This window comes from Musa acuminata, chromosome BXJ3-6, assembly GCF_036884655.1.
Source record: "Musa acuminata AAA Group cultivar baxijiao chromosome BXJ3-6, Cavendish_Baxijiao_AAA, whole genome shotgun sequence".
Lineage (NCBI taxonomy): Eukaryota > Viridiplantae > Streptophyta > Magnoliopsida > Zingiberales > Musaceae > Musa > Musa acuminata.
Window position 1 is genome coordinate 37058094 of NC_088354.1, and position 27984 is coordinate 37086077.

Here is a 27984-nt window from a genome sequence, read left to right on the forward strand (position 1 = left end):
AAGTTGACCACCTATTCTATGTATGATTTGCATGTTATTGTGTGACGTCGAATAATGTTACTCATGCACACTTGTGTTTAGTCACACGAGACCTACTCATGTGCCTTGCCTGAACCTGCAATCAGGTTTGTGCTTGTGTTGGCTTGTTGTTAGACTCAAAATTATGTGTAATTGTTGGCCCATGAGAGATTATTGATATGATGGGACAAGTTCTATTATTCTTAGATGTTTCATATGAGATTAATAGATTGGGTGGGTGTCTGCAGGCTTGTTGCTCGGATGAGCCACTATTACACGTTCAATACTTAATTTCAACTAGGATTTAATTTGGAAATCCTAAAATAGCCTTAAGCAGAATTTTGATATAAACTGTTATACGAGTTTCTTTACTTCGTTAGTCACATCACTTATTATGTGAAAAGATATAAAGTTATACTGACATGTAAAGTATAGAGAATGCGTGGAAATGAGGCAATAAAGGAGGGTATTTTTTTTGCATAATAAATAGTGGAAATTCAAAAGAGAGGGTAATATCGTTAATTCAGTCAAGGCTGGTGGCAAAATATCCGGTAAAACTGGCGCAGAACTCGCCATCCATTGCCGAGGGAAACCCGTTGCGGACGTCAATACCCCTGCAAATTCGATCGGTAACGCCCTTCGGATCCGACGGGGTCGGCTTGCTCGTTACGCGTTCCATTTCGCTCCCTTCCGGCTCGGCTCACGAGTCGCTCCGCCTCACTCACCACTCTTCTCTCGATGCCCTCTGCTCGCGAAGTGATCGAACTGACGCGGGCCGAGCATCGTCCTGAGCGGAGGAACGAACAAAAGGGCTAGAATAACAAAACCCTAGCTAGCTGAACACGAGGTCTCGAACTTTTCCTCGTGCCTTCTGTTCTCGCGAATCTTTCTCCATTTCTTGGCTTCGTTCGGGTTTCCAGGGTTTTGTTCCTGGGGTTTTGATGACCTGAGTCGTTGGAGGGATCGAGGAAGTTTGGATCTGCAGTTCGGAGCAATGACGAGCAAGGAGAAGGAGCTGGAGGATCGGCTCCGGGAAGTCGGGAGCAGGCTTGCGTATCCTCCCTCTGCTGTCGATGAGCTCCTGCCTCTTCTTGATGTAAGCTCTTGCCGTCTTTGTTGTTTTTGTTTCCTCTCGATAGGTTTGCCTGAATGATAACATTTGATGAGTTCGTCAGCGATCTGCTGCCAATTTTTTGTTCCTTTTCTCTTAGTTTGTTGATCCAAAAGGTAGAGTTTGTTAGTTACGTGTGTGAGGGTGTGGTTGTTCTTAAGTACAATAGTTGCATGCGTGCCTTCTCTTGGTAAGGTCTTGTATTGGGTTATAGATGCAGGTGCTCCTTGGTTATACGAGTGCTTTTTCGGTCACAACGTTTAGGCTTTTGCTTCGCAAACTGTTGTTTATGCATTATCATCAGCCATTGATGCGCTATTCAAGTTATTTCATGTAAATGGATTGCAGCTTTTTCTGCTCAAGGTGTTACCAGTATTGCTGGAAGTGGCAAGAGGTTCTTTGAACAGTCACTGAAGTGTAAAAGCTTATGCTCATTCACTATATTGTTGCTTTAGATGCATTATTTATCTCTTCTGTCTTATGTTTCTTCTTCAATTCATGACTTGTTAAATTTACCTGCTAATGACTGATTTGATGTGGCATGTTTTTCATATTAAAAAATGCTTGCCATTTATCAAAGTTTCCCCCCCTCCTTCCCTCTCATGAGCTCCACAGATGATCACATGGAGTTGTTCACCTTGCAATACGATAAATCAGTATTTATTGGTACTTTTTGAAGTTTGAGCATGTTTCCAAAACAACAATGAAGTTGTCCAAATGACATGTTCTTATATAAACTATGTGAAACCATGTTATTTCAGATGCAGTGCATATTAAGAAGTACAGATGAAACAAAATGGTTTTTGTCAATTTATACTCATGTTTGTACATGTTTGTCCTTTCTGATGAGGTTGAATTGGTTAGAATTGTTATGATGCTTTTTCCACATGACAATCATAGAACTAACAATTGTTGGCTTGCGTTTTGTCAAATTATTCATGTCAATTAATTTTGTATTCTATCTTTTGTTCTTTGTCATACGTACGCTAATAAGCCCTATAGGTGCTATAGTTAGTAGAGGTTAGACAATTAGTACTAGTGGTATGAGAGGAGCTAGACGGGGGCTTAAGAAGATTTATTAGAAACTATAAATAAAAATTGAAGGATATTGCTTTTTACATTGCTCAATGACAAGGATCTATATAACCGATCCCACAAAGTTGGGACATTATGGTTTGTTGTTATTGTTATTGTTCTTTGTCATTGAACAGAACTATGCCAAAGAGATGCTCGTCGTCTTATAATTTATTACTGCTTATCTGTTACAATAACATGATTGTAAGAAACTACCTATTGTATTGTCATCAGTAATGTATCTGGTAGAGGATGTTGATATTTGATATGGATCCATTGGAGTTCACTGTCAAATCCATGGAAGAAAGTAAAGCAATAGTTAACCAATTGCTATATGGGTAGGCCCTGTGGAATTGGTTGATGTTAAATGATGTAATAAAGGACATTCAGCAACACTTCCCTTACTTTGCTGCTATGTGGAAGCATCTACTACTTAAACAATTTGTTATTGTTTCATATTGGTGGTTCTAGCTGTGGTCAATAAATAGCTGATGATGTTGTTCATTGTTTGTTGTACTAAGACATGCAGAAGATGGTTTTTTTTAGCCACTCTTTCTGGGTATGTATTTTTTGGTACTGTGATATATTCCTTTTCTATGCTCCTTGATTTGCTGGTTTGCATGGTTGATACCAGTCTATCCTAGCTTTCATCGTTAATGAGTGTCAAGTTTTGGTCAAGAAACTTGTTTGTGTGAATTCTATTTTTTATTTTTTCTGTATTCTATGTCTCACTGCACCATTCTGATCTTTCATTTTGCAGCAAACTGAGAGTTTGCTATCAAGAGTTGATCAGTCACCAACACAATCAATGTCTAATGCGCTTAGGCCCTCAATGAAAGCTCTGGTGGATAAGGGGTTGCTGGGACATTTAGATATGGATGTGAAAGTGGCTGTTGCATCATGTTTTAGTGAAATCACAAGAATAACAGCTCCCGAGGCTCCATATGATGATGATCTAATGAAAGTTAGTTGATCTTTATTTGTGTGTGTTTATAATCGATAGCAGTTTCACAAAATTTCACAAATTTTTGTATTGTTCTAGTAACATTTTCAAACTTGTGTTCATTGTTCAGGAGATATTTCAGAGTATTGTTCAAGCCTTTGAAAATTTGGATGATATGTCAAGCCGTTCATATTCCAAGAGAGTTTCGGTTCTTGAAACTGTTGCAAAAGTTCGTTTGTGTGTTGTGATGTTGGATCTTGAGTGTGACACTTTGATTTTAGAAATGTTCCGTCATTTCCTGAAGGTGATAAGGTGAAGTTAATTGATGATATTATTTTTTTGGTATTAATTCCTGTTCTTTTCTGCAATATTTTTGATATGTTCTTTAGTTCCTTTAATTAATGTTGTCTATGGACTACTAGGGAGGTGCATGGGTTGCCCCACTGTTTAAGTGCCGTTTGCTTTCCAGGACTTTCCGATAAAGTATTTGCTCTGGAAACTAAATGGTAGTTTAAGCTTTTTTCTAGGTGCCTAAAGACAGTTTTTGTAGGTGGGCAGGCACTTGCTGTTAGATTTTATATTGAAGAATCATGGGACAAGAAAAGTTTTAATTATTTCTTATTTGTGTTAAAACTTAAAAGAACTTCATCTTGTTTTTAATTGCCATAATATGTTGCGGACAGATAATTACAAGTCTTTCACAGTCATGTTTTAACATTTTTACAAATGAATTAATCCTATAACGGGCTATGCTATCTGGAGTGTCGTTCATCAAAGCACAATGCATTGTGTATGTAGTACTCAACAACTAAGCTACTTGTCTTATATTTGCATGTATTTAGAGTTCTCTACGTTTTTCATTCTGTCGTTGATATATTGCTGATAAAATTAAGTTAATTTTAGTGTAGTTCATGATCTTTTGCTCAATTTTGTGAATTTGTAAACACACCATTTTGTAGGCTTTTACCTAGGCTTCTTTCCTGTTTTTGACTTCTAAGGGCATCACTGCCTGGTACTGTGTTTATATTTGTTCTTTAAGAGCCATGACTTTATTATTACTAAAACCATATGTTATCATGGTCAAGGATTTCACTTCTGATTGCATACTCATAGGATGTAGTCGTACCTCCGCTTCCCCCCTCCCAAGCCATGGACATCTTAAAAATTCTAACAAAATTGACCTACCAATTAGCTGCCTTCTTCCCTCCTTATATATGTGTGATTCTATAATCCAAGAAACATTCCAGGTTACAAATAACATCTCAAACAAGATTTAACAAAGATCAAGGAGGACATAGCTGCTTGTTCAGCACCTTGACTACAGTATTAGCATCAGTTTCTATTTAAATTTGCTGGGTTTTACCCATTTAACAAGAATATGTGTGATCTATCTCCAGTTCCTTCAGACTCCAAGATGTTCCCACTATCCATCAAGTAGGCAACAATTTTGTAAAAGATAGTAGAAGGACAACAAGTCTCAACCCTTGTACATATGTCCTCGTTTTGGGTAATCAACCAAAAGTTATAGTGATAAGGGTTCTCAGGATCATATTACTATTTTTGGTAAGACAACTCCCTTGAGCCACAGACTAGCATGCCACTCCTTGAAAAAAATGAATTAATTGTCCATCTTTTGCTCATACAGAGCCTAAACGCTCCTTATAGAAGGACTTTGGAAAAAGATTTGGGACTGTACATCCACATTAAAATTACACATATAACAAGCATGCACATTGGCAATACCCAGCTTAACAAGCCAATCAGACGTAGGAATCTGAAATGAACCAACTTTCAACTTAACAATAGTACATGAGGTGAACAGGAATACTGCATAAAGCCTTCGGTGAGTTGGTTTTATCCAAATTTTGAGGAGTTAGACAATGTAAAAAAAAAAAAAAAAGCAGACTTGTTGATGATGGTTGTCCTTTAAGATCAGATGTCCAAATCCAATGGTCTTTATAAGGAACAAGGGATAAATAAATATTAGATATAGTTTCTTACAAAACTGAGCTAAAAGCAAGATGATTTTATCTTGATCCCATTGTGTATTATGAACCTATAAAGAAACATTAAACTCTCTAAGACCAACTGACATAATATAAGAAGGCTTTAAAGATCCAATTGTCATGCATATCACTTGAGGAACTACCATTCTCAATCACACGAGTGAAAACACTATGCAATTGAACGATGGCTTTGAGGAAAAGTTTCTAACACTAGCTACTTTTTGATTGAACATTAATATTCCAAGGTGAGATGACTTCATATTTTCCGATAACAACATTATTCCAGAGGCCAAGGTCAAGATGCATTCTTTTGATCTGCAAAGTAAACCTGGTGCTTCTTAAGTCTTAAATTCCTAGGCTACCCTCACCCTTAGGCCGAACAAACTTCGCCCAAGGAATAACATGCAAACCCTAGGCAATGTTATTAATCTCTACTAATCCTTTAAATGTTATTAATAACCAAAGCACACATGCAAGTAGCATTAGGATAGTGTAAAGCAGCCGTATGTAAAACAGAATTTATAAGAAACACTCCATTGCCAGACTTATGTTGGATTTGTTGAACAAAACCATCATAAGCTACTTTCAACATCCTTTTCAGAGTGGTAATGTGCCGGGGGGCAACTTGCGTTCTTGAAAATTAAAGAAATCACAAGTGGCATGTCTTTTAATTCTGGTATTTTCCTACGATAGAAGATTGCATATTTCACAAATTAATCTTCTGGTTAGCAAGCACCTCATAAAGTCTAGAAACATTCCGGATATTCTCACATGACTTTTTATTAGCTTGCGGAATGTAGAGAAATACATCAAATGGGACATCTTGTTGCTGTGCCGAAACTTAAAGGAGATAATCTTACCTTCTTTACAAGCCTTGGTCAACAAGAAAGCAGGTAATTGAACAACCAGGAAACATTTAACAAGAAAGAAGATCCCTTCTCTGAGTCCACATTTCCCATGGAAATAGTGGAAGGTTTCCCATTAATAAGACAAGCAAATTGGGGGAGGAAATGCAAAGCATAAATCCAGTTGACAAGCATTCTAAGGAAATTAAATGCAAGATATTTAACCATAACATCCCAAGAAAGCTTGTTGTAGCTTTTCCAAGATTAACTTTAATCATAATGTATGGATTTTTTTATTTGGAATAAAAAAATAGAATGAACTAATATGGGCCACCAAAAAATTATCATGAATACTATGACCTGCAATAAATACCGATTGCTCAGGATATAAGACACAGTGGAAAATGTTTAATATGATTAGCCAACAACAGTGCTAAAATTTTATAATTAGCATTATATAGAGAAATAGGCCCAGAAACAGAAACAACAGTAGGCCTTTTACACACAGGGATCAAAACTCAACATATGCATCCAATCTTTATGAAGGTACCATGTGTGAAATTGATGGAAAGCCAAAAGCAAAGTTTTGAATATAATATCCCTTATAAAATTTAACAGTATAGTATTATCATCAGGCCCAGATCTTTTGCCATTCCCAAGGGAATTGAGTGAGTCCCATATTTCTTTTCTGGCAAAAGGTTTAATAAGAAGGTACCTCTCCTGATCCATAATACCCTCCGAGGCCAATGAATGTCATTGTGGTCGTTACGAGTGCAGTCATTACACTAGTTGTGGTAAGCTTAATAAATTCCTCCATAATATGGTTATGTTGGGAAGTCATAATATTTTCCACCTTTATTTGAACTAAAATGAAATTTTGTCGCCTATGTGTAGTAATAAGACTATGAAAGTATTTTGAATTTCGATCACCCTTGTTAATCCATTTAAATCTTGCCATAGCTCATTTCCTCAAACATGAGAAAATCTTCATAATCTTCATAATCGTCATAATCATTAACACCAACATGAGAATCCTTATTTTCCAAGATGGTAATGGTCTCCTTTACTTTGGACATTCACCTATATGAGTTCCTATGACAAGGTTATTAGAGAAAAATAGATCAGCCCTAATAAGGGTAATAGGAGATTGCTAATAAGATTTGATTATATCCTTAACCTTGTCATAGTCCACCCAAAAGTCTTTTTGTAGGTCTAATAAAACCACCAACACGAAAAGAAGAGGGCAATGGTCAGTGTCAATACGAGGAAGATGATAAATGTTGGAGGTGCCAAGCCATTGAGCCAATTAGAATTAGTAAATGCTCTGTCAAGTCTCATCCATACTCTTGCAAGGCCCTTTCTAATATTACACTGAGTGAATTTAGGACCCAAGTATCCTAAATACAAAAGACCAGAATAAGATATACAAGCCTGAAAATATCTAATAGAATTGGAAATAAATTTTTTTTACCAGCCTCTTATACCCAGAATTTAAAACACAATTAAAGTCACCTACTAAACACCAAGGGATGTCATGCAGATAAATAGCAGCTAAGTTATTTTGGAAAGGATTTCTATCAAAAGCATGAGTACTCGCCTAAACAGCTGAAACAAGCTAGGGATTGCAATATTTAAACTGGACAATTGCATGAATTCATCGACTGTGGGAGGATATTATCACCAGGATCTTGACCATGGTTTGTCTTATTGGTCCATACCGGTGTACCGATTGACCATTTGTGTGGTATATACCGAATTACACCGACATACAAACACATGGTATGGTGGGACATACCGACAAACCAGTTTGTACCATCCATACCAGTCCATATTGAATTTAAGCTTTTAATTTAAATTACATTACAAATGAGATCTTCAACAAAAAAAAAAACACATCTATTGTGAATTGTCTATCGCCAAGTGCCAACCTCTCTTGTTTGGTGCAAGGGTGAATTCAAGGTAAGATAGGGTCATGAATGATTAAAATAAACTATGAAGAGTTGTCATTGATTGAACTCTGTGAATTTTGGTAATGTAATTTGTCATGAATCATGTTGAAACTTCAAATCTTAGCTCTATTTGTTGATACATTGTCTGAGGCAAGGTTGTACGGTCATACTGGTCGATGGTTGGATTGGTTCAGTAACAATATGGATCAATCTATTGATCCTCATTATGGGTTGTATGGCCTGACCAAAGGGATGAGAGGAAGATGTGGAAGGGGAAGAGGTGGTGGAAGATGTGTAGATGGAGGAGGCTTGCCGGTAGAGGTGGTCGTAGCAGGTATGCTTTCGGTTGTTTTTGTGGGTGGAACATGAGAGAAAAAGAGAGAAAGGAAGAAACAGATAAAAAGGGACAGGTGTCATAACTGTTAAAACTAAAATAGATTGAAATATTACTGGTACTGGTCTGCCTATTATCTAGTAAGCACATTATGTTGAGCTTATCTGATGGTACAATTTATATAGGACTAAACCGGATAAAATCACTTAGTTCATTTCCCAGTTGGTTGTCGGCCAGGTAAATATCAACTTGTACAGACTGGTACGAGTGGTATTTTAAATCTGGGTCTGAGGTGTTTTGTAATGCATCACATGTCAAAATAAACTGTGCTTTCCTTGAGAACAAAATTTGGAATCTCACAGTGAGCACTGTAAACTAGAATTTTGAATGGCCTTGCTTTTGTTTATATTTAGTTGTCAAATTCTGTTATTTACATTAAATCTGCTGCACAGCATTTTCTGATCAAGGTTTCTTGTTTCTGTTGTATTTTCAGTTTTAGTGTAATCTGGCTATTACTCCGAGATAACACTTGAAGCTAATTTGTGTTTTTCGCAGGCCATATCATTCTGAGAAAATTTTTTCTTCAATGGAAACGATTATGACACTTGTGTTAGAGGAGAGTGAAGATATTTCCTCAGAGTTAATTTTATGCCTTCTGGATAGTGTAAAAACTGATAATCAAGTAAATGTCTGTCTCCTAATATTCACTGGTCTCAGGTTTAACTATTTCTCTAATCGGAGCTTACATTTGCCCACAGAATATCTTGCCTGTTGTACGCAGGCTAGGGGAGAAAGTGATCAGTAATTGTTCTGGGAAATTGAAACCTTATCTTCTAGAATTTTCCCAATCTGTTGGCACACCTTTAAACAGATATAGTAAAGCTGTAGCCTCTATATGCCAAGAACATTTGGATGGTGTGGAGCTAAATGATGCAAATGCTTCAGATGAAATTATGGTTTGTCAAAATTTTCCATACCTTATTAATTATAGAATCTTTTGGCATTCTGCAGCGCTGAAAGTTGAACATGGTAAACTTTAAAATAGTTTTTTCTTGGAGCATCCGATTATTGTCCTCCACATGATTCAAGTAGCAGGATAGTAAATTATTTTCTTGCAAAAGAACTATATTCCTTTTGGCACTTACATCTGCTTCTATGCTGCATTGGCATAAAAAATAGCTCGTATAGTGTGTGTGCTCATAAGCTGACTGTATTCTCCTACCGACTAACTTATTGCACAAAGTTAAATAGTTTATTTTGTGAGAATCATTTTTCAAATATTTTTTGGATGTAGTAACATATAATGTGCTTCATCTCTTTTGTTGTTATTGTCCTCTTGCCGTGATCGCTGCATAAATACTTTACATAAGTTTGCTGGGTCCGTGTCTTGAGATTTTATCTATTGATGGCTTTGTTATTTATCTTGGCCAAATCGTTTGGTCTTGATCAATTTCATAGATATTTTTGGTGCTCTTCTTTAAAGATTCAACATGATATTTTACCTAGGAATGTCTTTGTTACTTATGTTGCTCCCTTGATTTTCACATTATTAGTTTTGTGGTTAGCTACTTGGTATTAACCAGTGGGTTCATTATTGTTGCATTGTTGATTCAAGGTTATTGAATCATTGCTATTGAATACTGTTGTCACTCTTCTAGTGTTCAGCTTTTTCATTTCTTCACTTTCTGATTGTTGATTTTTTATTATTACAGGTAGATGACAGCAAACAGTCCGAAAGAACTGTTTCTGATGAGTTGGTTCAGGTGCATTTTTCAATGGATATTAGTGCCTTGTTACAATTAACCATTAATGTAATGTGATGCAAACTTTCCACCTTTTCAAAAAATTATTAATTTATTATTTCAGGGCTCTGAGAAAATGGAACAAGAAGTTGGTTGCCCTGAAGAAGTTACTTCTACTGAAAAATCACCAAAGTCAGTGATGAGCAATGGTACTGCTCAGATGGATAATGGTGAATTAGCAGCAGAACCATCTTCTCCAAAGCAGAAGCCTGAAATTTTTCATCCTGATGACCAATCTGAAAAGGCAGCAACAACCAATAGGGATGTTTCTGTTAACTTGGTGTCTATGGCTGTAAAACCGGATGCTGTTTCATGTCTTAAAGCCAAAGAAATTAGAGTCAAGCAAACTAGTTCTGTGGTTAATTTGAAAGATAGCCTTGATCATTCTTTGAAAGATGACTCTCTTGGAAAAGAATCATCTGGTAAACATGACTTGGTGTCTCCTTGTGGAACAGAGAGTGGAGCAGTTAAAGATTCATTGCCAGCCCAGAGAGATATTCCTGAAGCAACTCGGCGTAAACGAGGCAGACCTCCAAAGCTATCTTCAACAAAGCATGGAAATAGTGCAGTAGCCCAGCAATCTGCTTCTACTTTGCAACAGAAGAGGTCTGAGATGGGAAATAAAGCTTTGCGTAATAAAGATTCTGACTTGCAGAAGGAATCAAATGGTATTAGTAATCAAGACATCTTAGAACCAACAATTGTTGCGAGAGTCCCAGAGGAAAAATCTCAAAGTCCAACAAGTAGAAAAGATTCAACAAGACAGACTGATCATGGTGATTCATCTCTAAAATTGGGAACATCCAAACTTAAACAGCACGAGAATTTCAAAGCCAAAAATGATATAGCTGGAGAACCAATTTTGAAGGTAACTTTATCATAATAAATACTCTGTTATTTGTAACTTGTTGCACTAATAATGTTAACGGGTAACAAGGATTGAAATTTTGTGTCGTACTGGCATACCGAGCTTTGCTTGGTACGGTATGGTATGGGAGTACCGAACGGTATGTCTATATAATATATATAAATATAAAAATATATTTTTATATAAAAATAAAAAATAATATAAAAAATTCTAAAAAGGAGGTTTATGTTGCCTTGGCGACATCACCTCCTTCTCTTCTCCTTGTCGCCTCAAACGAGGAGAAGAACACGGTTTCCTTCATCTCCTCATCTGCGGCATTCAACGAAGAAGGTGACGATGACGTCGAAGGCCGTAGACATCTGCGGCCTTCAGCGAGGAACGCAGCGAAGAAGAAGCCACAAAATCGCAAACGAGGCGATGGAGTCCTCCTCTTTCGTTGCTCTAGTCGTCACCTGGCCGTTACATCCTGGATCGGGATCGTCAAGGGAGGGCGGCACTGGATCGGGATGCGTCGAGGTTCTCCCGATTCTCCCTCTTTGAATGCTCTCTCTTTCTTCTCCCTCGACGCTTCTTCTTCTCTCGCCACAGTCAGGCTGATACTGCTTGGTACAGGCGGTACCATTCAAAATTTAGAACCTCGACAAGTAATATGTTCTGGTGTAGTTGTTGCCTTCAAGGATTGCAATGCTGCATTGTTTGGTACGTCCAAAGCCTACGTGGACCAGGTACACCAGGTGGTACACCTGGTATGGGTTTTATACTATTCAATACAAGGCCTGTGCCATTTGGTATGATTAGTACAGGGCCTGTACTGCAATGTTTTTTTTTTTGTTTTTTCATTTTTTTTAGCCTTTTATGAAACTCGGTACCTGCATACCACAATATAACGGTTTGAGCCATGATCGGTACACTGGTAGTCCGAAGCCTATGTGGACCAGGTAAACCAGGCAGCAGCCCGATGTGGGGTTTGTACTGTCCGATACAAGGGCTATACCTCTTAGTATTCCTAGTGCAGGGCTTGTACCATCATGTAATTTTTTGTTTTTTCAATTTTTTTAATCTTTTTCCAAAACTGTGTGTGTACCAGCATATTGACACTTGGTACGCCAGAATGGACTAGTACGATAATAGTCTGAGCCTTGACCGGTGCAAGTACAAGAAATTGTGAACCTTGGTTGCATTAGCCTTTCTTGTCTTTTCTTGCCTATATTATCTTTTGGAAGAATCTTTTTGTTTATTATTTGCCCTGTATCTGTTTCTCTTATCTTATTTTACCCTATTGTTAGTGGATTTTGTTGCAGAAATATGTGCCCTTTTGTATCTGTCTTTGGCTATATTGGTAACCGTTTGTACCTAATATTCCTTTGATTTTTCTAGGTTGATGCTTCACTTTCATTAGTCTAAATCAGGTCTCTTGCTCTTAAAAGCCTTTTAGTAGCTTATCAACTTGACTGTAGATAAATGATGGTATTTTTGATATCCTAATAAAGTACTTATGGTGACTATGAACTTGTTTATTGGTCAGCTCTCGAAATTATTCCCGAAGGTCCTCCAACCGTAAACATTAGGTAGGTCTGGTGGAAACCATGCAAATTAAATATTAACATTGCACTCAATTGTGATCAAGGCCTTTCTTTTTTGGTTTAATATATGCACAGTGGACCCTCTTTAATGGTGCTACTTTTTCTTTTAGACTTTGCTATCAGCATGACAATGTAACCTCATTGCATATACTTTAGTTAGATATTATACAATTCATTGATGGAGAACAATCTTTACCTTTTATGATTTATTAAACTCCAGTAAGATGGAGAGGTTTAGGGGATGCTTGCTAGTAAAATATAAAATGCGGTTTATGAAGTCTCTCTTTTTTCATATTGGTTATGACCTCAAGATATATTTGCTTTTGTTGATGCTCCCGTGAATCCTATTCCAGACATTCTATTGCTATTGTTTTTATTAATTTACTATTCCATGTAGATTTGTTCAAATTTAGGAAGATCGGCTGTGAAAATGTTATAATTGTTAATGACCATAATGCTTAATGTCATATGATTGCTATTATTCTTGCTTCTTTGATAAAATTTGTTATGCTTACTTGAATTTTCAAGTGTAAGGATAGTACATTTGAAGTTTACTCTTTAAAGTTTTGGCATCTCATTTGTACCATCTGTTTAGATAGTTTTCAACCTTTAATCATGATTAACACAGCTTCTTTAGTAGTTGCTCAATAGTTATGCTGATGGTGTTTCTGTATATGAGGAATTTATTGCTTTTACAGATGTACCAAGAGCAGGATTTAGATTAAGAAGGTTTCATTAATGATTTAACAGAATCTCTGCTACAAATTTGTTATCTAGATTGTGCTCAGATTTAAGGTGATGTCAATTTAGATAGGAAAGAGGTTCTAGTTGACAGAACATTTTGCTTTTTTAGTTGCAGTTTAAGTTTATGCAGTCAACTATGAGGAGACTGACGTAATTTACCTGCTGCTCAGATAGTCTATTACTGTTTGAGCATTTCTTTCTGTTTGGATTTATGTGGTATCAGATTTTCTTTTATCTTTTATCCATTTCTTATTTGCCATACTAGGTCTGTGAGAAATTTTGTTTTTTGTTTTGTGGAAAGTCTATCCCTTGTTGATAGGTGCTCCTTGGCAAGCATAGTCTGTATCGAAGTTGCAGTCATGTTGTCTAATAAGGAATCATCATATTATTATCGTTGTATAAGATAGCTTCTTTTTTTCCCACTAAGTTGGATACCTAGGAGACTACTACTTTCATTGGCATTTTATTCAGGAAACTTCCTTGTTAAAGTCTGCTACAGAAGCACTTAATCAAGGCAACTCGAAGGAGAGTGGTAAAACTAAGTCTGGGAGGAAGGGTGAACATGGTGTCAAAGAGATGCATATGTACAGATATTTTATGGTTTCAGTACAAAATTAAAGATATAGAAGTGTATAAATGAAGCAACATATGGATTTAGGCCCATATTTCTCTAAGACCGCATTTCACTGCTCATCTTCTATGATATTTATGTATGAGGAATCTATAAGTCTGTAAAGGATCATGCAGGGACATGTTGCAGGATACTTGTGTTGCTATTTGCTGCCTTGTTATTTTTGGTTTGATTCTGATATGCCCTCTTTTGAGACAAGGAAGTTTTTGAGTAGAGTATTTTATGGGTATATCCATTGTTTTGTACAATGCAATTATGAATGTACTTGTGTTGCATTTTTTTATGTAGTGATAGCCAAACTTATGATCAACTGCTTTAAGGATTATGATAATAAGTTACCCTATTAAACTTTGGAAAGAGTGATTCAAAATAGAATGAGATGCAGAACATGTTTTTTCAGGAATCTTGTTTTCTTCTGTTCCAAATTTTAATCATAGAAATTATTTATTATTAAGCTAATTAATGAAAAAAATATAGAAAAATTTGCATATGGTTTTTATTAAATTAAAAATTATATGATAGAGCCACTAGAACACTGCCAATGTTGGTCCCAAGCTTGGATGAAAAAAATGGAGGGTTGCATTAGGTCATTGACAATTAGTGTAAGACTATATCAGATCTCATAAACATGGATCTTAATCAATTTCAGTATAGCTAGGTTGTCACCCAGAAGTGATGCGAGACATTTTTAATGACGACAAAAGATCCATGTAGTCGATCCCAAATAGTTAGAACTCATGGCTTTGTTGTTGTTGTTCTTGTATGAAAGAGCCACTAGAAATTGTGTTATGAGTATAAACTCTAAAAACTAAAGGTTTTAGTTTAAGTAGGATTAAACGTATGAAATATTTAGTAAGATTAAGAGAATTGAGAATGTGGTTAGGATGGATGAAAAAGAAGTTTTATAAGAAAAAGGTTATAATAATCTTGAATTTTTATTATTCAACAAGATGGAGAAATTGTTGATATATTATTTTTATAGGAATAGTTGAGTGTTTTAAGTAGAGAGGGGCATGAGGATTTTGCATGATCATTTAGTGCCCTTAAAATAAAAGTTTATGATACACTCTAATCATGCCTTATAGATATGAGTGTTAGGCAGTTAAGAATCATATACAATAAAAATTATGAATGTTAAGTTGGATGCGTGGAATTATTAGGAAAGAAAATGATGCTCTTATTCATGAACAGTTATGTGTAGTCCAGATAGTGGATAAAATGAGAGAATCTGGTACTCACATGTTTAAAGAAATTCCGTAGATGCCTTGATAAAACAAGATGAGTTGACTTATATCAATGATATGGGAAAAGGTAGATGAACATCTACGATAGAGGAAGATCTAAGAAGACTTTACTAGAAATAGTAGAAACATATTTAAATGCTGTTGATTTAACTAGACAAATTACCTTTCAGAAAATGAAATGGCAGTAAAGATTCATAGGGCTGACTCCAAATAGTTGGGACAACATGGCTTCTTTTTGTTATTGTACATATCTTATGAAAGTATACATGATGAATATGGGTTGCAACTGTCAATGTTGAACCTAACTTCGAGATTCTTGGTTGGACTAGTCAGGGTAAATGGTCAGTAGAGATGTTATATTGGTGTTTAAATTTTTTTCTGTCAAATAATGTTGTTGGTGAGCATCATGGAAGAGAATGTTTGACTGCATATTCTTTTGGCATTTTCTGTTTCGACTGTGGCTTCAACTCTTTTCTTCAGTAAAGTTGCAGATATTAAGGGTTCCTTGCCTAGGAGGTGAACATGCTACAACCATCCAGTTTTTACTTGCCTTACATTTTTGTTTTCCGAAAGGTTGAGTTCAATTTGTGGAATGTCATTTAGACTTGTGTCGTAATTATTTCTTTAGCAGTTGTTTGGGGTTTAAGATTTATATGTTGTAATTAATCTCAATGAAGAGATATTTATATGGTGGGGGACTGCAGAAATTTCACCTTTGATTAATTAAGAGGAAAAGAGGAGGGCATTGAATTCAGTTACTTGTCCCTACTTGAATCAGGTATTTGTTATCTGTCGTTAAATTGCAATATAAAGGCAGATAAAAATAATAAAATATCGTTATTAATATATTTAATAATTGTTAATTGCCTAAACAGGTCATAACGAAACTTGACCTGTTTAATTGGGATGGATATCAATTTGAATGCAGATTGAGTTGTTTAGTTTAAGATTTGGGTTACTGGATCATAAACTTGATCCATATCTTGGTTAATGAAACTTGACCTATCAGCTTGGGCTGAGATCTTTTCCATTTATATGTTTAGCTACTAAGCCTGCTTCCCTAGTGTTTCATATACTTCTTTTTGTTTACTATTATATGCCAATTCATTTGTGATTCTGTTAAGTAAAGGTCCAGAAATTGTGCGGTCATTTTATGATTAAATTGATAAACGTTTTACTGTTCATATTCTGTTTGTACCAGTGAATTTGGTTTTCTCACAATTTTTCTTTCACCTTCTCCTATTTGTGTAGGTGTTCTTTTTTGTGGTGGTTACTACCTATATTTTAAGTTTGTTCTGTATCTGTTAGGCAGTGGAACTCTTTGTTCAAGATGCTTTTCCTTCTTGTAATAAAATGTTCTAATACAGGCAATTAGTGATCTTGTTGACTGTTCAGTTTGAAGTCAATCTTACCTGTGATCATGGTTTATAATACATGTAAACTAACATATATCGATATTTTGGAGTGCTTTATCTCTGTAGAAGCAGTTATATTATTCTTCCCTCATGTAAGTGGAAATAGTTAGTCACCTAAGGACAATTTATGTTTACATGGTTGCTGACTATGCATAGATATTTTGTTCTAGTTTTTGTACAGCTGCATTCCAGTTGTTGTTTGTTAACATCACTCTCAGTGAATATTATAACTTCAGATGTATACTTTGCTGTTTTGTGATTTTGATTTTTCTTCTTATCTTTTATTATTTATTGTCCACATTTCTTGTTAACTTTCTAAAACTCAAATTTAATTGTGTTACCTTTTTTTGATGGTAGATTTCTGAAACACCAACTCAAAATAAAGAACTAGATGGTAGCCTCGTTGACTCAAGAATCAGGGTGTGGTGGCCAATAGATAAGAAGTGAGTACAACTTAATGTCTAAACCAAAACTCTTTGTACAATTCATTCTATTAGCTTATAATGGTTATATGGTTAAACAAAATTTGCTATGTACAACGTATTGATTTGTTGTAAATTCTCGACTTTCTACCATGTTGATTATGATTTATGGAAGAAGTTATGTTTTCTGACATTTTATTTTGGATTACAATCTTATTGATATATTGATGCTTGAGGGTGCAATTTATCCATGTTACTAAATGCCATTCTTTTAAGTTGTGCATATTTCTTATAGGTTTATTAACTATCATTGGCTAAACTGTGGTGGTGGTTGGATTTATTATTACCGATAACACATTTTCTTCATTAGACATATTAAATTTACCATTTGTTTCCAGTATCAGGAAATGATCAAGTAATTTATAGGTTTTTTCCGCATGATAGAATACTTTAGATGTGAACTAAGACTAAGAGAGTCATATTTTAATAATTGAAGCTTAATTGACCAAAGTAAGTTGATACTTATGGCAGATTTACTTCTTATATGGCTTATATAGTCTGTGCTTATAAGATAAAACTTAATTAAGCTCCTCGTCTAATGTGATAAGGATAACAACATTAGTTGCTAACTACCATTGTATCTGTTCTTTCGACATGAGTGGCAAACATTTTGAGTAATAGATCAAGTTCATTCCAACATTTTAAAATTTTCCCAGACTGGTATGTTCTGGCACAAGTGTGAACCTACATGCGGGCCAAGGCTTTTCTCGGTCCACCCATGCATTGTGTCACTCATTGCCACCACGTGTTAAGATCCTCACGTCATGCCTTATGTCACTCATCACCACCGCCATCTTGTCACGACCTTAGCTGATTTTGCCTAAGGCGTGCGGCACCCTTGCGTGTCCGTCCGCAAAGGTCAGCCTCCCCGAAGCCTCCCATCGTCCCTTAGGACCAACAAAAGAGAGAACGGGCTAGAGAAAACGCCTCAAACGGGATCCACAAGCAAACATCTCCGAAAAACACTTCATAGACAATGCAAATTACAAACAGACTTTACAAGCTCTGAACAGTGGCACAACAAAGGGTAAAATGGTCCATTACAGACCGAAAAGCTCTCGAGCGTGTCCACATGACACAACCTTTATTTACAAGCCTAAAGAGGCCACCAACCCAACTAAAATGGGACTATTAAGCCTTCGGCCGCCCCTTTACATTCTGTACAAGGCATGAACATGCCAAAAGACACGGACATACATAAGCATTACATCAAACACCTTGTTTAGAAGTTTGTCCGTGACATTCTCCCCCACTTATCCCTTCGACGTCCTCGTCGAAGCCTTTGTGAACACTGCAACTCTTCACCTTTGCTGAGTCTTCAATCTTCTGCTCTAGCTGCAATACGCCTCCTGGCTCCCAACTGCTCTCCGCTGCTGTTTTTGAGTAGTCGAACCTTTGATCCGCCATGCTGCTTCAACTCACCAATGACTCTGACTCTGGTGTGGGGTTGGCTGAGTTGTGTTGATCTTCGTTGATTCCTGCGGATCCACCAAATGAAGGAAAAGACCATTCTTACTGCGCTAGTTTCTCAAAATTTCCACATGCTGCTTGAGCTGGGTGGATGCTTGTTGGAGCTTTAACGAGCATCGCCTCGCAAACTTCTGAAGTTTTGGGTCCTTCCTCCATAAAATCTGCTCATTGACTCTTCTTTCAGTTAGTTGTCACATCCAAGTAGGTTCGCATCACTTCCGCTTTCGATTGGCATTTCGTTGGGAAATGAAGCGGACAATCTACTCTCAGTAGCACTGATCACCGTTGGTGAGGATTTGACAACTATTGTCTTCCATTATCTTCGAAGGGTCTTTGAACTTGTGCAGAGCTCCTCTGCTGGATAGATAAGAGAACTGGAGTACTCGGTTTCGCCCATTCTCTTAAGAGTTGAGAAGGCAAAGGTTACTTGACTTCGCCCGCCTCCTCGAGGTTGTACTTCATGCATCGAGCTGGTTACTGGCCTTCGCCTGCTCTTTGCTCACACTTCTGAAGCACTTGAAGTGTTTGCACTCCTTGCGTTGAGTTAGCTACTGTGATTCACCTTCTCAATGCCATTGAACTTCTGGAATGCAGGAAGTTTTCACCCCAACTTGGAGTAATTCTCTGATAGATGAGGTCGCCTCTGGGATTGTACCGTCTTCTCCATCAACCCTGCCGCCTACTCCACTGAGTAGCAAAGGTACAGCACCACGTACTGCTTGCTTCGTTCCTTGGTCATGCACTCTTGCATGACCCGAAGTCCTTCACTTACGGCTATCTTGATGAGAAACTTGTTGACACCGGTCTTACGAAGTTTCTTGGCCTCTGCCCTTCAGCCTTGTCTCGGTACTTGGAGATTGCCTCTGCATGCTCCACCTCCTCGGCCCCTTTCACGACCAAGCGCTCTCCCTCCGTGAGAGCAAGGGATCAATGACTTTGACGGAAGTCCCGCCTCTGCGGTACCATGGCGCTGCCATGCCCATGGCCCTACTATCCGTCGCCTCGCATCTGCATCCCTTTTCTTCATGATCAGTAGATATGTCTCCGTGGCACTCCTCTAAGTCCACCTCCATTCTAACTGATGCTTGATTTTGGGTAGCTAAGTCCCTCTGGACTCGTCGTCGCTTCCTCGCCCCTTTCGACCCCCTGCTTCAACACCTCTGTGTTCTCCAAGCAGTCTGTTTGGTCGATGGAAAGACAGACTGCAACTCCCATGCATGGCCTCTGCCATCACGTTGTAGGGTTTGCACCAATTCTGTTCTCCTTAGCTTCCTTGGTAGCAACGTTCGCTTACTCGACCTTGTCCTCTGACTTGTCGGGCTGTCTTAAGCGAATATGAGCTCTGGAGCAGTCCAACTCTCCAGCTGCTTCGATCATACCTCTGCATGATCAAGTCCCTCCCATGGGACTCACTGGTACTTGCATTCGAACTTTTCCCTTGGTGGAACCCAGCCCCCATATGCTGATGACCAAGGTTTTCATCCGATACAAAATTCGATGCACGCCCGGAAGACCCGCCTCTGCGGTACCATGGCCTTCACTCCTTGAATCCATAGCCCTTCTTGTCGTCGTGTTGTTCACCAAAGCGGAGCTCCCAGTAGCTCCCGATCATACCTCCATATGATCTCATCCCTCACGGGACTATGTCGTGTGTGTCACATTGCCACGAACTGTTCCACCACGATCCGCTGCACCATGTCGCCTCCTGGTGACATCTCCATTGCATTCTGATCCTTGTGGAATAAACTCGAATTTTGAACCCTCCATGTGTGGCCTCTGCCAATACATCGTAGGGTCTCCTCCACCTTCGATTTTGTTCGCTCCTTTGGCAATCGACCTTCATCCACCCACTCTTGGGTCACACCTAGATGAAGCACCGCTCTAGGATAGTCCGTCGCCTAGTAGCTCCCGAAGTCCACCGACTTCACTGTAATTTGTGCACCATTGTCTGGATCCTGGGCCTCTGCCCCTACCAGCACAATCTCCGCTGCACACCGCTTCCTTCATAGCAACTCGAATGGCAACACTGTGGCATATTCTTCAAGAGTACCTGCCTCTGCGTCCTCTTGCCCCGTGCTAAGGCCTTCTGAACCCAACTTCGCCTCCGCAAATTGAGTCGCCTTAGTTCCTCCATCAAATGCTCCTCCGAGATAAGGTGCATGTGCCCAGAAGCTCCCTTCGTCTTTGGCACCATGCAAGATGAGTCCGCTCCGTCAGAACGAAGGACCCATGGAACAACATGATCCTACTCTTGCCTCTGCAAGAGTTCATGTCTTTGACCTCTGTCTAAGGAAAGCACTGTGCTTCTGCTCCATGTTCCAACTTCTCTGCTGGCTCCCTTCATGCGGCTTGGGTACTTCGCCAAGTTACACCCAAGTTGCTCCGCTCCTCGTTTTTGCATTGAGTCGATGGTGGCCCTCGCGCCCACCATTCCACGGGTCAGCCCTCCCTTGAGTCCGATCTCCATATCGACTCTAAGTGTGCCTTCATTTAAGTTGCTTCAGGTCGCTCCCCCACTTGATCTCGCAATGCATCCACCCATGCATTCTCTCGAGCGAGATCATGTGACAACTCCTCGCTGCTTGCTCGGTCCATTGAGCTTCGTGGAGTTGTTGTTTGTGAGGTACTCCTCCTCAACATGTGAAGTTCATCTCACATGATTCTCCCTCTGGAGAGCCGAGACTTATCCCTCCTGGATAACTGTCCCATTGGAGCAACATCTCTCTTCGTTTCGGAGACCACCATCCCCTTGGACTACTCCGATCTGCTGAATAAACTGTGCATTGTTCTGCCTCCTGCAAACGCACTTGCTAGATTGCGCCTCCACGTCAATACAGCCACCACTGCACCCCTCAAGGCCTAGCAACATGCTGAACTCGTTGCACACTTCAGCCTCCTCCGGACGTATCCTTCGCATGCCGAAGAGAAAGTTTCAATGCTCCATAGCGCCGAGTCTCGGTCGCCTTGGGATGGCCACGAACAATCCATCGTCCGCATACAAGCCCATGCATGAGTACCGAATTCTTCGAGTTAGCAATTCCCCTCACCTCTGTGAGCTTTGCACAACTCTTTCGGTCGCTGAGCAACTCATTCCACTTTGCATGGTCTCGTCCTTTGCCAAGCGCCTCGCTTGCCTTGAGCACCATCAAGTAAAGTTGTCAACGTTGAGCCGTAGCTCAAACTCAGCCATCCCAACCTTTGTGCGCTCCGCATTCTTCCAAGCTTGCCTGTTCTCGTGGTGCCTCTTGCGCGAAGGGTTGGCCATTCCTCTGAATGCCAATGTCAGATGCCCGCTCCTCTGAGCGACTCTTCTCCCTACATCTCCATGCCCGTTTTCCCTCAAACGGTCGCGCGTGTGCTGACTGCCCTCCATGCAGCCCCACTAGGTCCCCCACGTTTGCATGTCAAGTGTTTCTATGAGTGCTTGTCCCGCTCTGATACCAAATGTCACGACCTTAGCTGATTTTGCCTAAGGCGTGCGGCACCCTTGCGTGTCCGTCCGCAAAGGTCAGCCTCCCCGAAGCCTCCCATCGTCCCTTAGGACCAACAAAAGAGAGAACGGGCTAGAGAAAACGCCTCAAACGGGATCCACAAGCAAACATCTCCGAAAAACACTTCATAGACAATGCAAATTACAAACAAACTTTACAAGCTCTGAACAGTGGCACAACAAAGGGTAAAATGGTCCATTACAGATCGAAAAGCTCTCGAGCGTGTCCACATGACACAACCTTTATTTACAAGCCTAAAGAGGCCACCAACCCAACTAAAATGGGACTATTAAGCCTTCGGCCGCCCCTTTACATTCTGTACAAGGCATGAACATGCCAAAAGACACGGACATACATAAGCATTACATCAAACACCTTGTTTAGAAGTTTGTCCGTGATAGTCTAGTCTGCCCAATGCTTCTTTACCTCCTCTTTATCCTTTTCCTCTTCTTCCTCCTACCCCACTCATCTCCTCATCCTCCTCGTATCCCCGTCTTCTCGGTGCTAAACAGTATGTTGCCATACCTTGGCCTCGGCATGATGGTACATATCAGACCCATACCTGGTCCGACCAGCGACTGGTATGAGGTTGGTACTTACATTTTAATCCATGGTTCATTCCATGGTTTGCAATACCATACCATACCGCTCAGTATGAGCGGTATATTGATACACCTTAGTGTACCGTGTGTTAGTATGCTTGGTATGTACCGTGCCAATAGCTTATCGGTATACCGGTACGGTATGGTATTAAGAACCTTGGTTTATTCTATAGATTTATTTGGTCTTTTTACCTGCAAATTTGGCATTATCATGTCAACATCAGTTTATCATTTGGCACCTCTCAAGTATGCTCCTGGTGTCGGTCTTTGATCTTTAAAAGTGCTAGAGTTTTAACTTTATAACAAACTATTTCTCAGTATAGTAGATACAAAATAGATTTGGCTAATGTGGAAGTTTCTCCCCTAGATATTTTCTGAGTCATTTAAACGATTGTGAGAGGTGCAGTGTTATTAGTGAGACTGAATTTGTATTCTTGGATTCTTCAGAAGTTCAATATCATGTCGCTTCTTGGACATTTTTGTCAGTTATTATTTGACAAAGTTGTTCCTTTTATATAATATTGATATATACTTGTGTGCAGGTTTTATGATGGTGTTGTTGATTCGTATGATTTAGCTTCCAAAAAACATAAGGTAGAAAGTGGCCATGATGCTTGATTGTGTTTGTAGTTTCTGTTGGTCCTGCTGTCTGAACATGTGGGTTTAATTCATATCATGCTGTTCAGGTTATCTATAGTGATGGAGATGTAGAGATATTATTGTTGAAGAAAGAACGGTGGGAATTTGTTAAAGATGCAAGCAACATAGATGTGGTCAGTCATGATTTCCATATCTTTTCTTATAGGTTTGTCTTAATGCTAATTTATGCTGATTTGATCTGCAGGATCAAGCCAAAGACTCTACTAATCCTGATGTTTCTTCAGAAGAGTAAGTTTTTTTTTAGTTGAGCATTATATGGATCTAACACCATTCTGCCTTCATGGATCTTATATTTTCATTTTAATCAGTTATAGCCTTGATCCTTCTGAATCTTAGATATAGTTTTATCAGCTTTTTAGCAGTTCCTCTATGATGGCCATGCAAAATCAGTGTTTTCTTGACACCCTTGGCAATTATATTTATAAACCTATTGAGCGCTTGCAAACAAGGGAGTGGTCCTGAGGATTTTGTACTTCATTTCTTTTGTTTTCTTTTGGCTTGTAGTAGCTTTAAGGATTGTCCCTCATCTTATCCAAGGAATTACAGAAGGTAGCATAATTTTCCAGTCTGAGTAGGAGGTGGTACTCAGTTTGCCTCATGCCTTGGAAAATTCCCCTTAGACTTGAGACTAGACTGATTTGGCTATTTCAGCATCAAGCCAGTTCAGCATAGTTCTCTAAGATCCAAATCATGTCATATACTTTTGTGATTTGACACTTTCTAGGTCCTGTTTGCTTAAAGGGCAATTTCCCAAGGTTTCTTTACCATGCATGAATGAGAGTAGAGGCTTTTCCATTGATGAGTTAGAGAATCACCTATCTGAATGCTACAACAGATCCTCACTATTGAACATATTTGCAGATGATGATCCTTTTATATGAGATCTAATCTAATGCTTACCTAAAAGTATTTTGGTAACTTGTGGAGGCTGCATGCTCATCGATTTTACTTTGGTTGATTAACAAGCATTATTTAAACATGATGTTGTGGCTCCCAGCCCATCTAGCTGGTGGTTTATTGAATAGGAGTTGTTTTGGCATTGTTATTTTAGTGCAGTTGCCATTCTATGTATTTCTGAAGACATGATATCCTTGTTCTTTTATAAACTCTAGTTGGCTGAGCATTGCTATGGGCTGTATTTTCATTGTACCTGAATGGTTGGACTTTACAGCCTGTTTATAGCTGGGCTGTTTTGTCATTATACCAGAATAGTTGGACTTTACAGCTTATTTATAGCTACCTTTAGTCAATTTTATTTTGTATTTTAAATGTAAAATTGGTATTTCAACATACCTTTATTGTACATGGCTGTCTGCATAGATTGATATATAGTTTCATATGCAGTATATGATTGTGATAGGTATAATTATTGGATGCCTAGGTTGGAGTGGTTGTGGCTCTCTGATAAGTTTCTACTTAGTAGGCAATATTGTAAACAACTGGTAACCACATGTAACAATTATATCTGTTGGTAGGTTGGTTTAATGACATGTTGCATGAGTGTAAATGCCAACAAAGCTCATTTCAAATTTTTTGGGGGCCCTGTTACAGCTTTATCTGAAGGCCTTCCTATTTTTGGAAAAACAGATCCGAATTTTCCGAACTTGTAATTTTGGAAGAATACATGCCAAATTGATGAAAATCTGATGATGCATGATTGCTGTAAGAGGTAATTGGCAATTCATGACGCTACTGGCCTCTAGGTGGGCTGTAAATGGATTAGATATGGGTTTATCGACCTCAGTTCAATACCAATCTGATTTCAAATCTTAATGGGTTTAGATTAGCTGAATTGAAACTCGATTCATATTTGATCAGTCGGGTGGCATGTGCCAATGACAAAGGAAGATGCAGAAGTGGCCTGCTTATGTGGTTGCTGGCTGTGGCACCTTCATTGAGGCAAAGTTTGAGTGCTGGTGTGGCTGGGATGAGCAATGATGTGGTCCGAATGAGCTCCATTGCGGTCTTCAACAAGTGTGCGGGTGTAGTTAAGTGGGAGGAAAGGGGGGCTGGCTGTATGATTGTCGGTACAGGGTAATATGGGAAGAGGGGAAGGGTGGGTATAGGTTCCTTCTTGCCCCATACAATGTACATATTTGTATGCATCTAATATTTTTAATTATATATGATGTTACAAATACATCATACATAATGTTTATATAAATATGATGTTTTATGATTTAATATTTACGTGGGTCGGGTCATTGACTGATCCCAATCTTTATCTGGCTTGACTGTACTGGATCGTAGGTAGTCAGAAAACAAACTAATAAGATTGGAAGTATCTGATCCATGCACCACCTTGTGTCTAGATACTGATTGTGTCGGTAAAAGCAAAATATGTGGAGATATGATTTGAGCTTGATTATCGTGAAGAACGTATTATGAAATCAGAGACAGCTGTCAGATTTACATTACTAGATGAATGGATAAGGAAAAAGATACCGGAGAAGTAAAAATTTGTAGATAAACTTCACACTTTATGCTAGATCAAAAAAATAGTCTTACAGCTATCTGTATGTCACTCCAAAAAACAACTTTTGCTGCTACAGCTTTCTCTAATGGTCTCAATGGGTACTGTCAGGAGTATGTTAACGTTCATATGCCAATTTGAGTACATATCTGAAAAATGTTCAACTTAGCTGAAATATTTAACAATCAAATTAGTTTTTAAATGGACCGTATTGTATCACAAAGGACTAAACATGGTTGCGGTGTGTTGATTTTTGCTTCATGGACTAAACACAGACTCTGTTATGCTTCATGGTTTTACTGTTTACATGAACTTGAGCTTCTCTAAGCTTTGGATCTATTTGTGCTCTTTTTTAGCTAATCATTTCTTTTTCTCAATGTTTTATAAAGGAGTACTTGGACTATCTTTTTGAAACTGTTTATAGTTTATTACATGTAATGTTCCAGTCTTCCAGATATACATGTTCTACTTGTTTTAGAAACCTTGTTCATTATTTTGAAGGTGACCATCTACATAAGTTTAAGATTGTTCCTCTTGAGTCTGTGTTGACAAGGTTGAGCCATCGAAATTACTTGTTATATGGGTTAGGCTGCATGGTTGACCCTTACTATATCCAGTATTGATGGAAGTCTCTTACATTGGGATGGTTTTTTCATTTAAGCTCCATATTTTACTTGTTTCAATAACTTGCATGTGTAAAAGTCCCCTAAAATCTAAGACATTGTTGCCTACTAGTGTTGTCCCCTTCTTTTTCTGGCTAATTTGATTTTTTTGTTTGTATATATTAACCATAGTATGACCCCTTTTATTAGGTAAATTGATTTCCTGATATTATTTTATGTATTTATTTATTTTTTCCAACACTAGTTAGCTGTGATGGCAAGAAGCATAAATCTCAACTTGAATTGCATAAATGTAAAAGAAAAGAAGAATCTGCATGTTCCAAATTTAGTTATCTAATGTGTTGGTTAACATTGCTACCTATGAGTCAAAGTTTCTTTGAACAAAAGATTGATTATTTTACAAAGTCTTAAATAATTTAACACTTCAAATGATGAAATAAAATGTATTTTCATGAATATTGACATATTGCTCTATGTTAAATCTTTTGGTGTTTGATGTTCAATATTGCCTTGTGAACCAGGCCAAAGATTAAAAGAGCAAAATCGAGTTCTAGTTCTATCACAAAGGAAATAAATACAGAGACATCTACAAAAAGGTAAATTATAGTAATTGTACTTTTCTAATATTTGTTCGGTTTCTTTCACATGGCATTTATGTCATTTGTTGCTCAGTGGCACAGCATCTGGCAGTCATCGTAAAGGTAGACCACGGAAAGCTGGCATTTCAAATCTTGATGATGGCCCCAGATCTTCAAGTAAATCAAACGAGAAGCCAACAAGTATATCCAAAATTTATAGTTTTAAATCTAGCAATAAACTTAGGGGTGATGTCAAATCTGATGGTGACATCTCTACGGCGGACAAGTCTAGTTCTACAACTGGAAGCGAGACGGAGGATAATTCTCTCAAGTCGAGTAGAAAATCCATGGTTGGCCCTCCTATATCTGCTGTCAGCAAGTCAAAGGATAATGGTGTTGCTGGCAGTAAGGTGAGAAAGGACGCTTCAAAAAGTAAGTTGAATGAAGACAGTCCATTGACAAGCCAGAAATTGAAGGGCACCATCACTCCGAAAGCTGGCAATGAATCAACGATGAATACTGATTCTGAGCGGCGGAAAATGAAGTTACGAGAATCTGAAACATCAGCAAAGTTGCTTCTAAATGCAACTCCCAAGGCACCAGATGGTGAATCTTTGGCTGGGAAGAGGCGCAAGAGAAAGGGCCAGACCTGAGTCTCCATATAATAGGTTATTCACTTGCTTCTCGGTTAACTACATCCTCTTTCCTTTTGTCGATACTGTCACATTGGTGTATCTTTCCAGGATCATAGTATTTTACCATTTGCCTACCGAAAAGTCATGGGACTGGCAACGAGAAGTCAAAGGTGAGTCTAGGAACTCATAAAAGGGCTTGTACTGTTTGCCCGTACATTAATTACCATAATAGGGAAGGAAATGCAAGCTCTTGGAGGCTGATTTCAGCAGGTTGTAGGATAGATAGGATTTGGTCTATTTAAATAGCTCTTTTGACAACATTAGCTTCTGAAGATTCTAGCTTGACCACTGTAAAACCAGACATGGCATCATACTAGTTCATGACAACCATTTTGTGGAGTCT

General features: G+C 38.4%; 1 protein-coding gene across 5 annotated transcripts; it reads left to right on the forward strand.

Annotated features, from left to right (window-relative positions):
• The first annotated feature begins 701 nt into the window (after positions 1-701).
• On the forward strand, positions 702-27983 carry LOC135639435 (sister chromatid cohesion protein PDS5 homolog C-like). Of its 5 annotated transcripts, none has more exons than XM_065153182.1 (14): positions 702-865; positions 939-1114; positions 2964-3167; positions 3277-3458; positions 8836-8962; positions 9039-9236; positions 9993-10043; positions 10147-10950; positions 16925-17010; positions 23155-23206; positions 23299-23385; positions 23457-23500; positions 26890-26964; positions 27041-27983. In XM_065153182.1, the coding sequence occupies exons 2-14, from the start codon at positions 1013-1015 to the stop codon at positions 27597-27599; spliced, it is 2571 nt and encodes an 856-aa protein (XP_065009254.1). In that variant the 5' UTR covers positions 702-865; positions 939-1012; the 3' UTR covers positions 27600-27983. The 5 variants fall into 5 exon arrangements, with proteins under 5 accessions (XP_065009254.1, XP_065009253.1, XP_065009255.1 ...); XM_065153183.1 differs by lacking the exon at positions 702-865 and having other exon boundaries at positions 872-1114; positions 27041-27614; positions 27690-27825; XM_065153185.1 differs by lacking the exon at positions 702-865 and having other exon boundaries at positions 872-1114; positions 27041-27147; positions 27239-27511.
• The last annotated feature ends 1 nt before the right edge of the window (position 27984 follows it).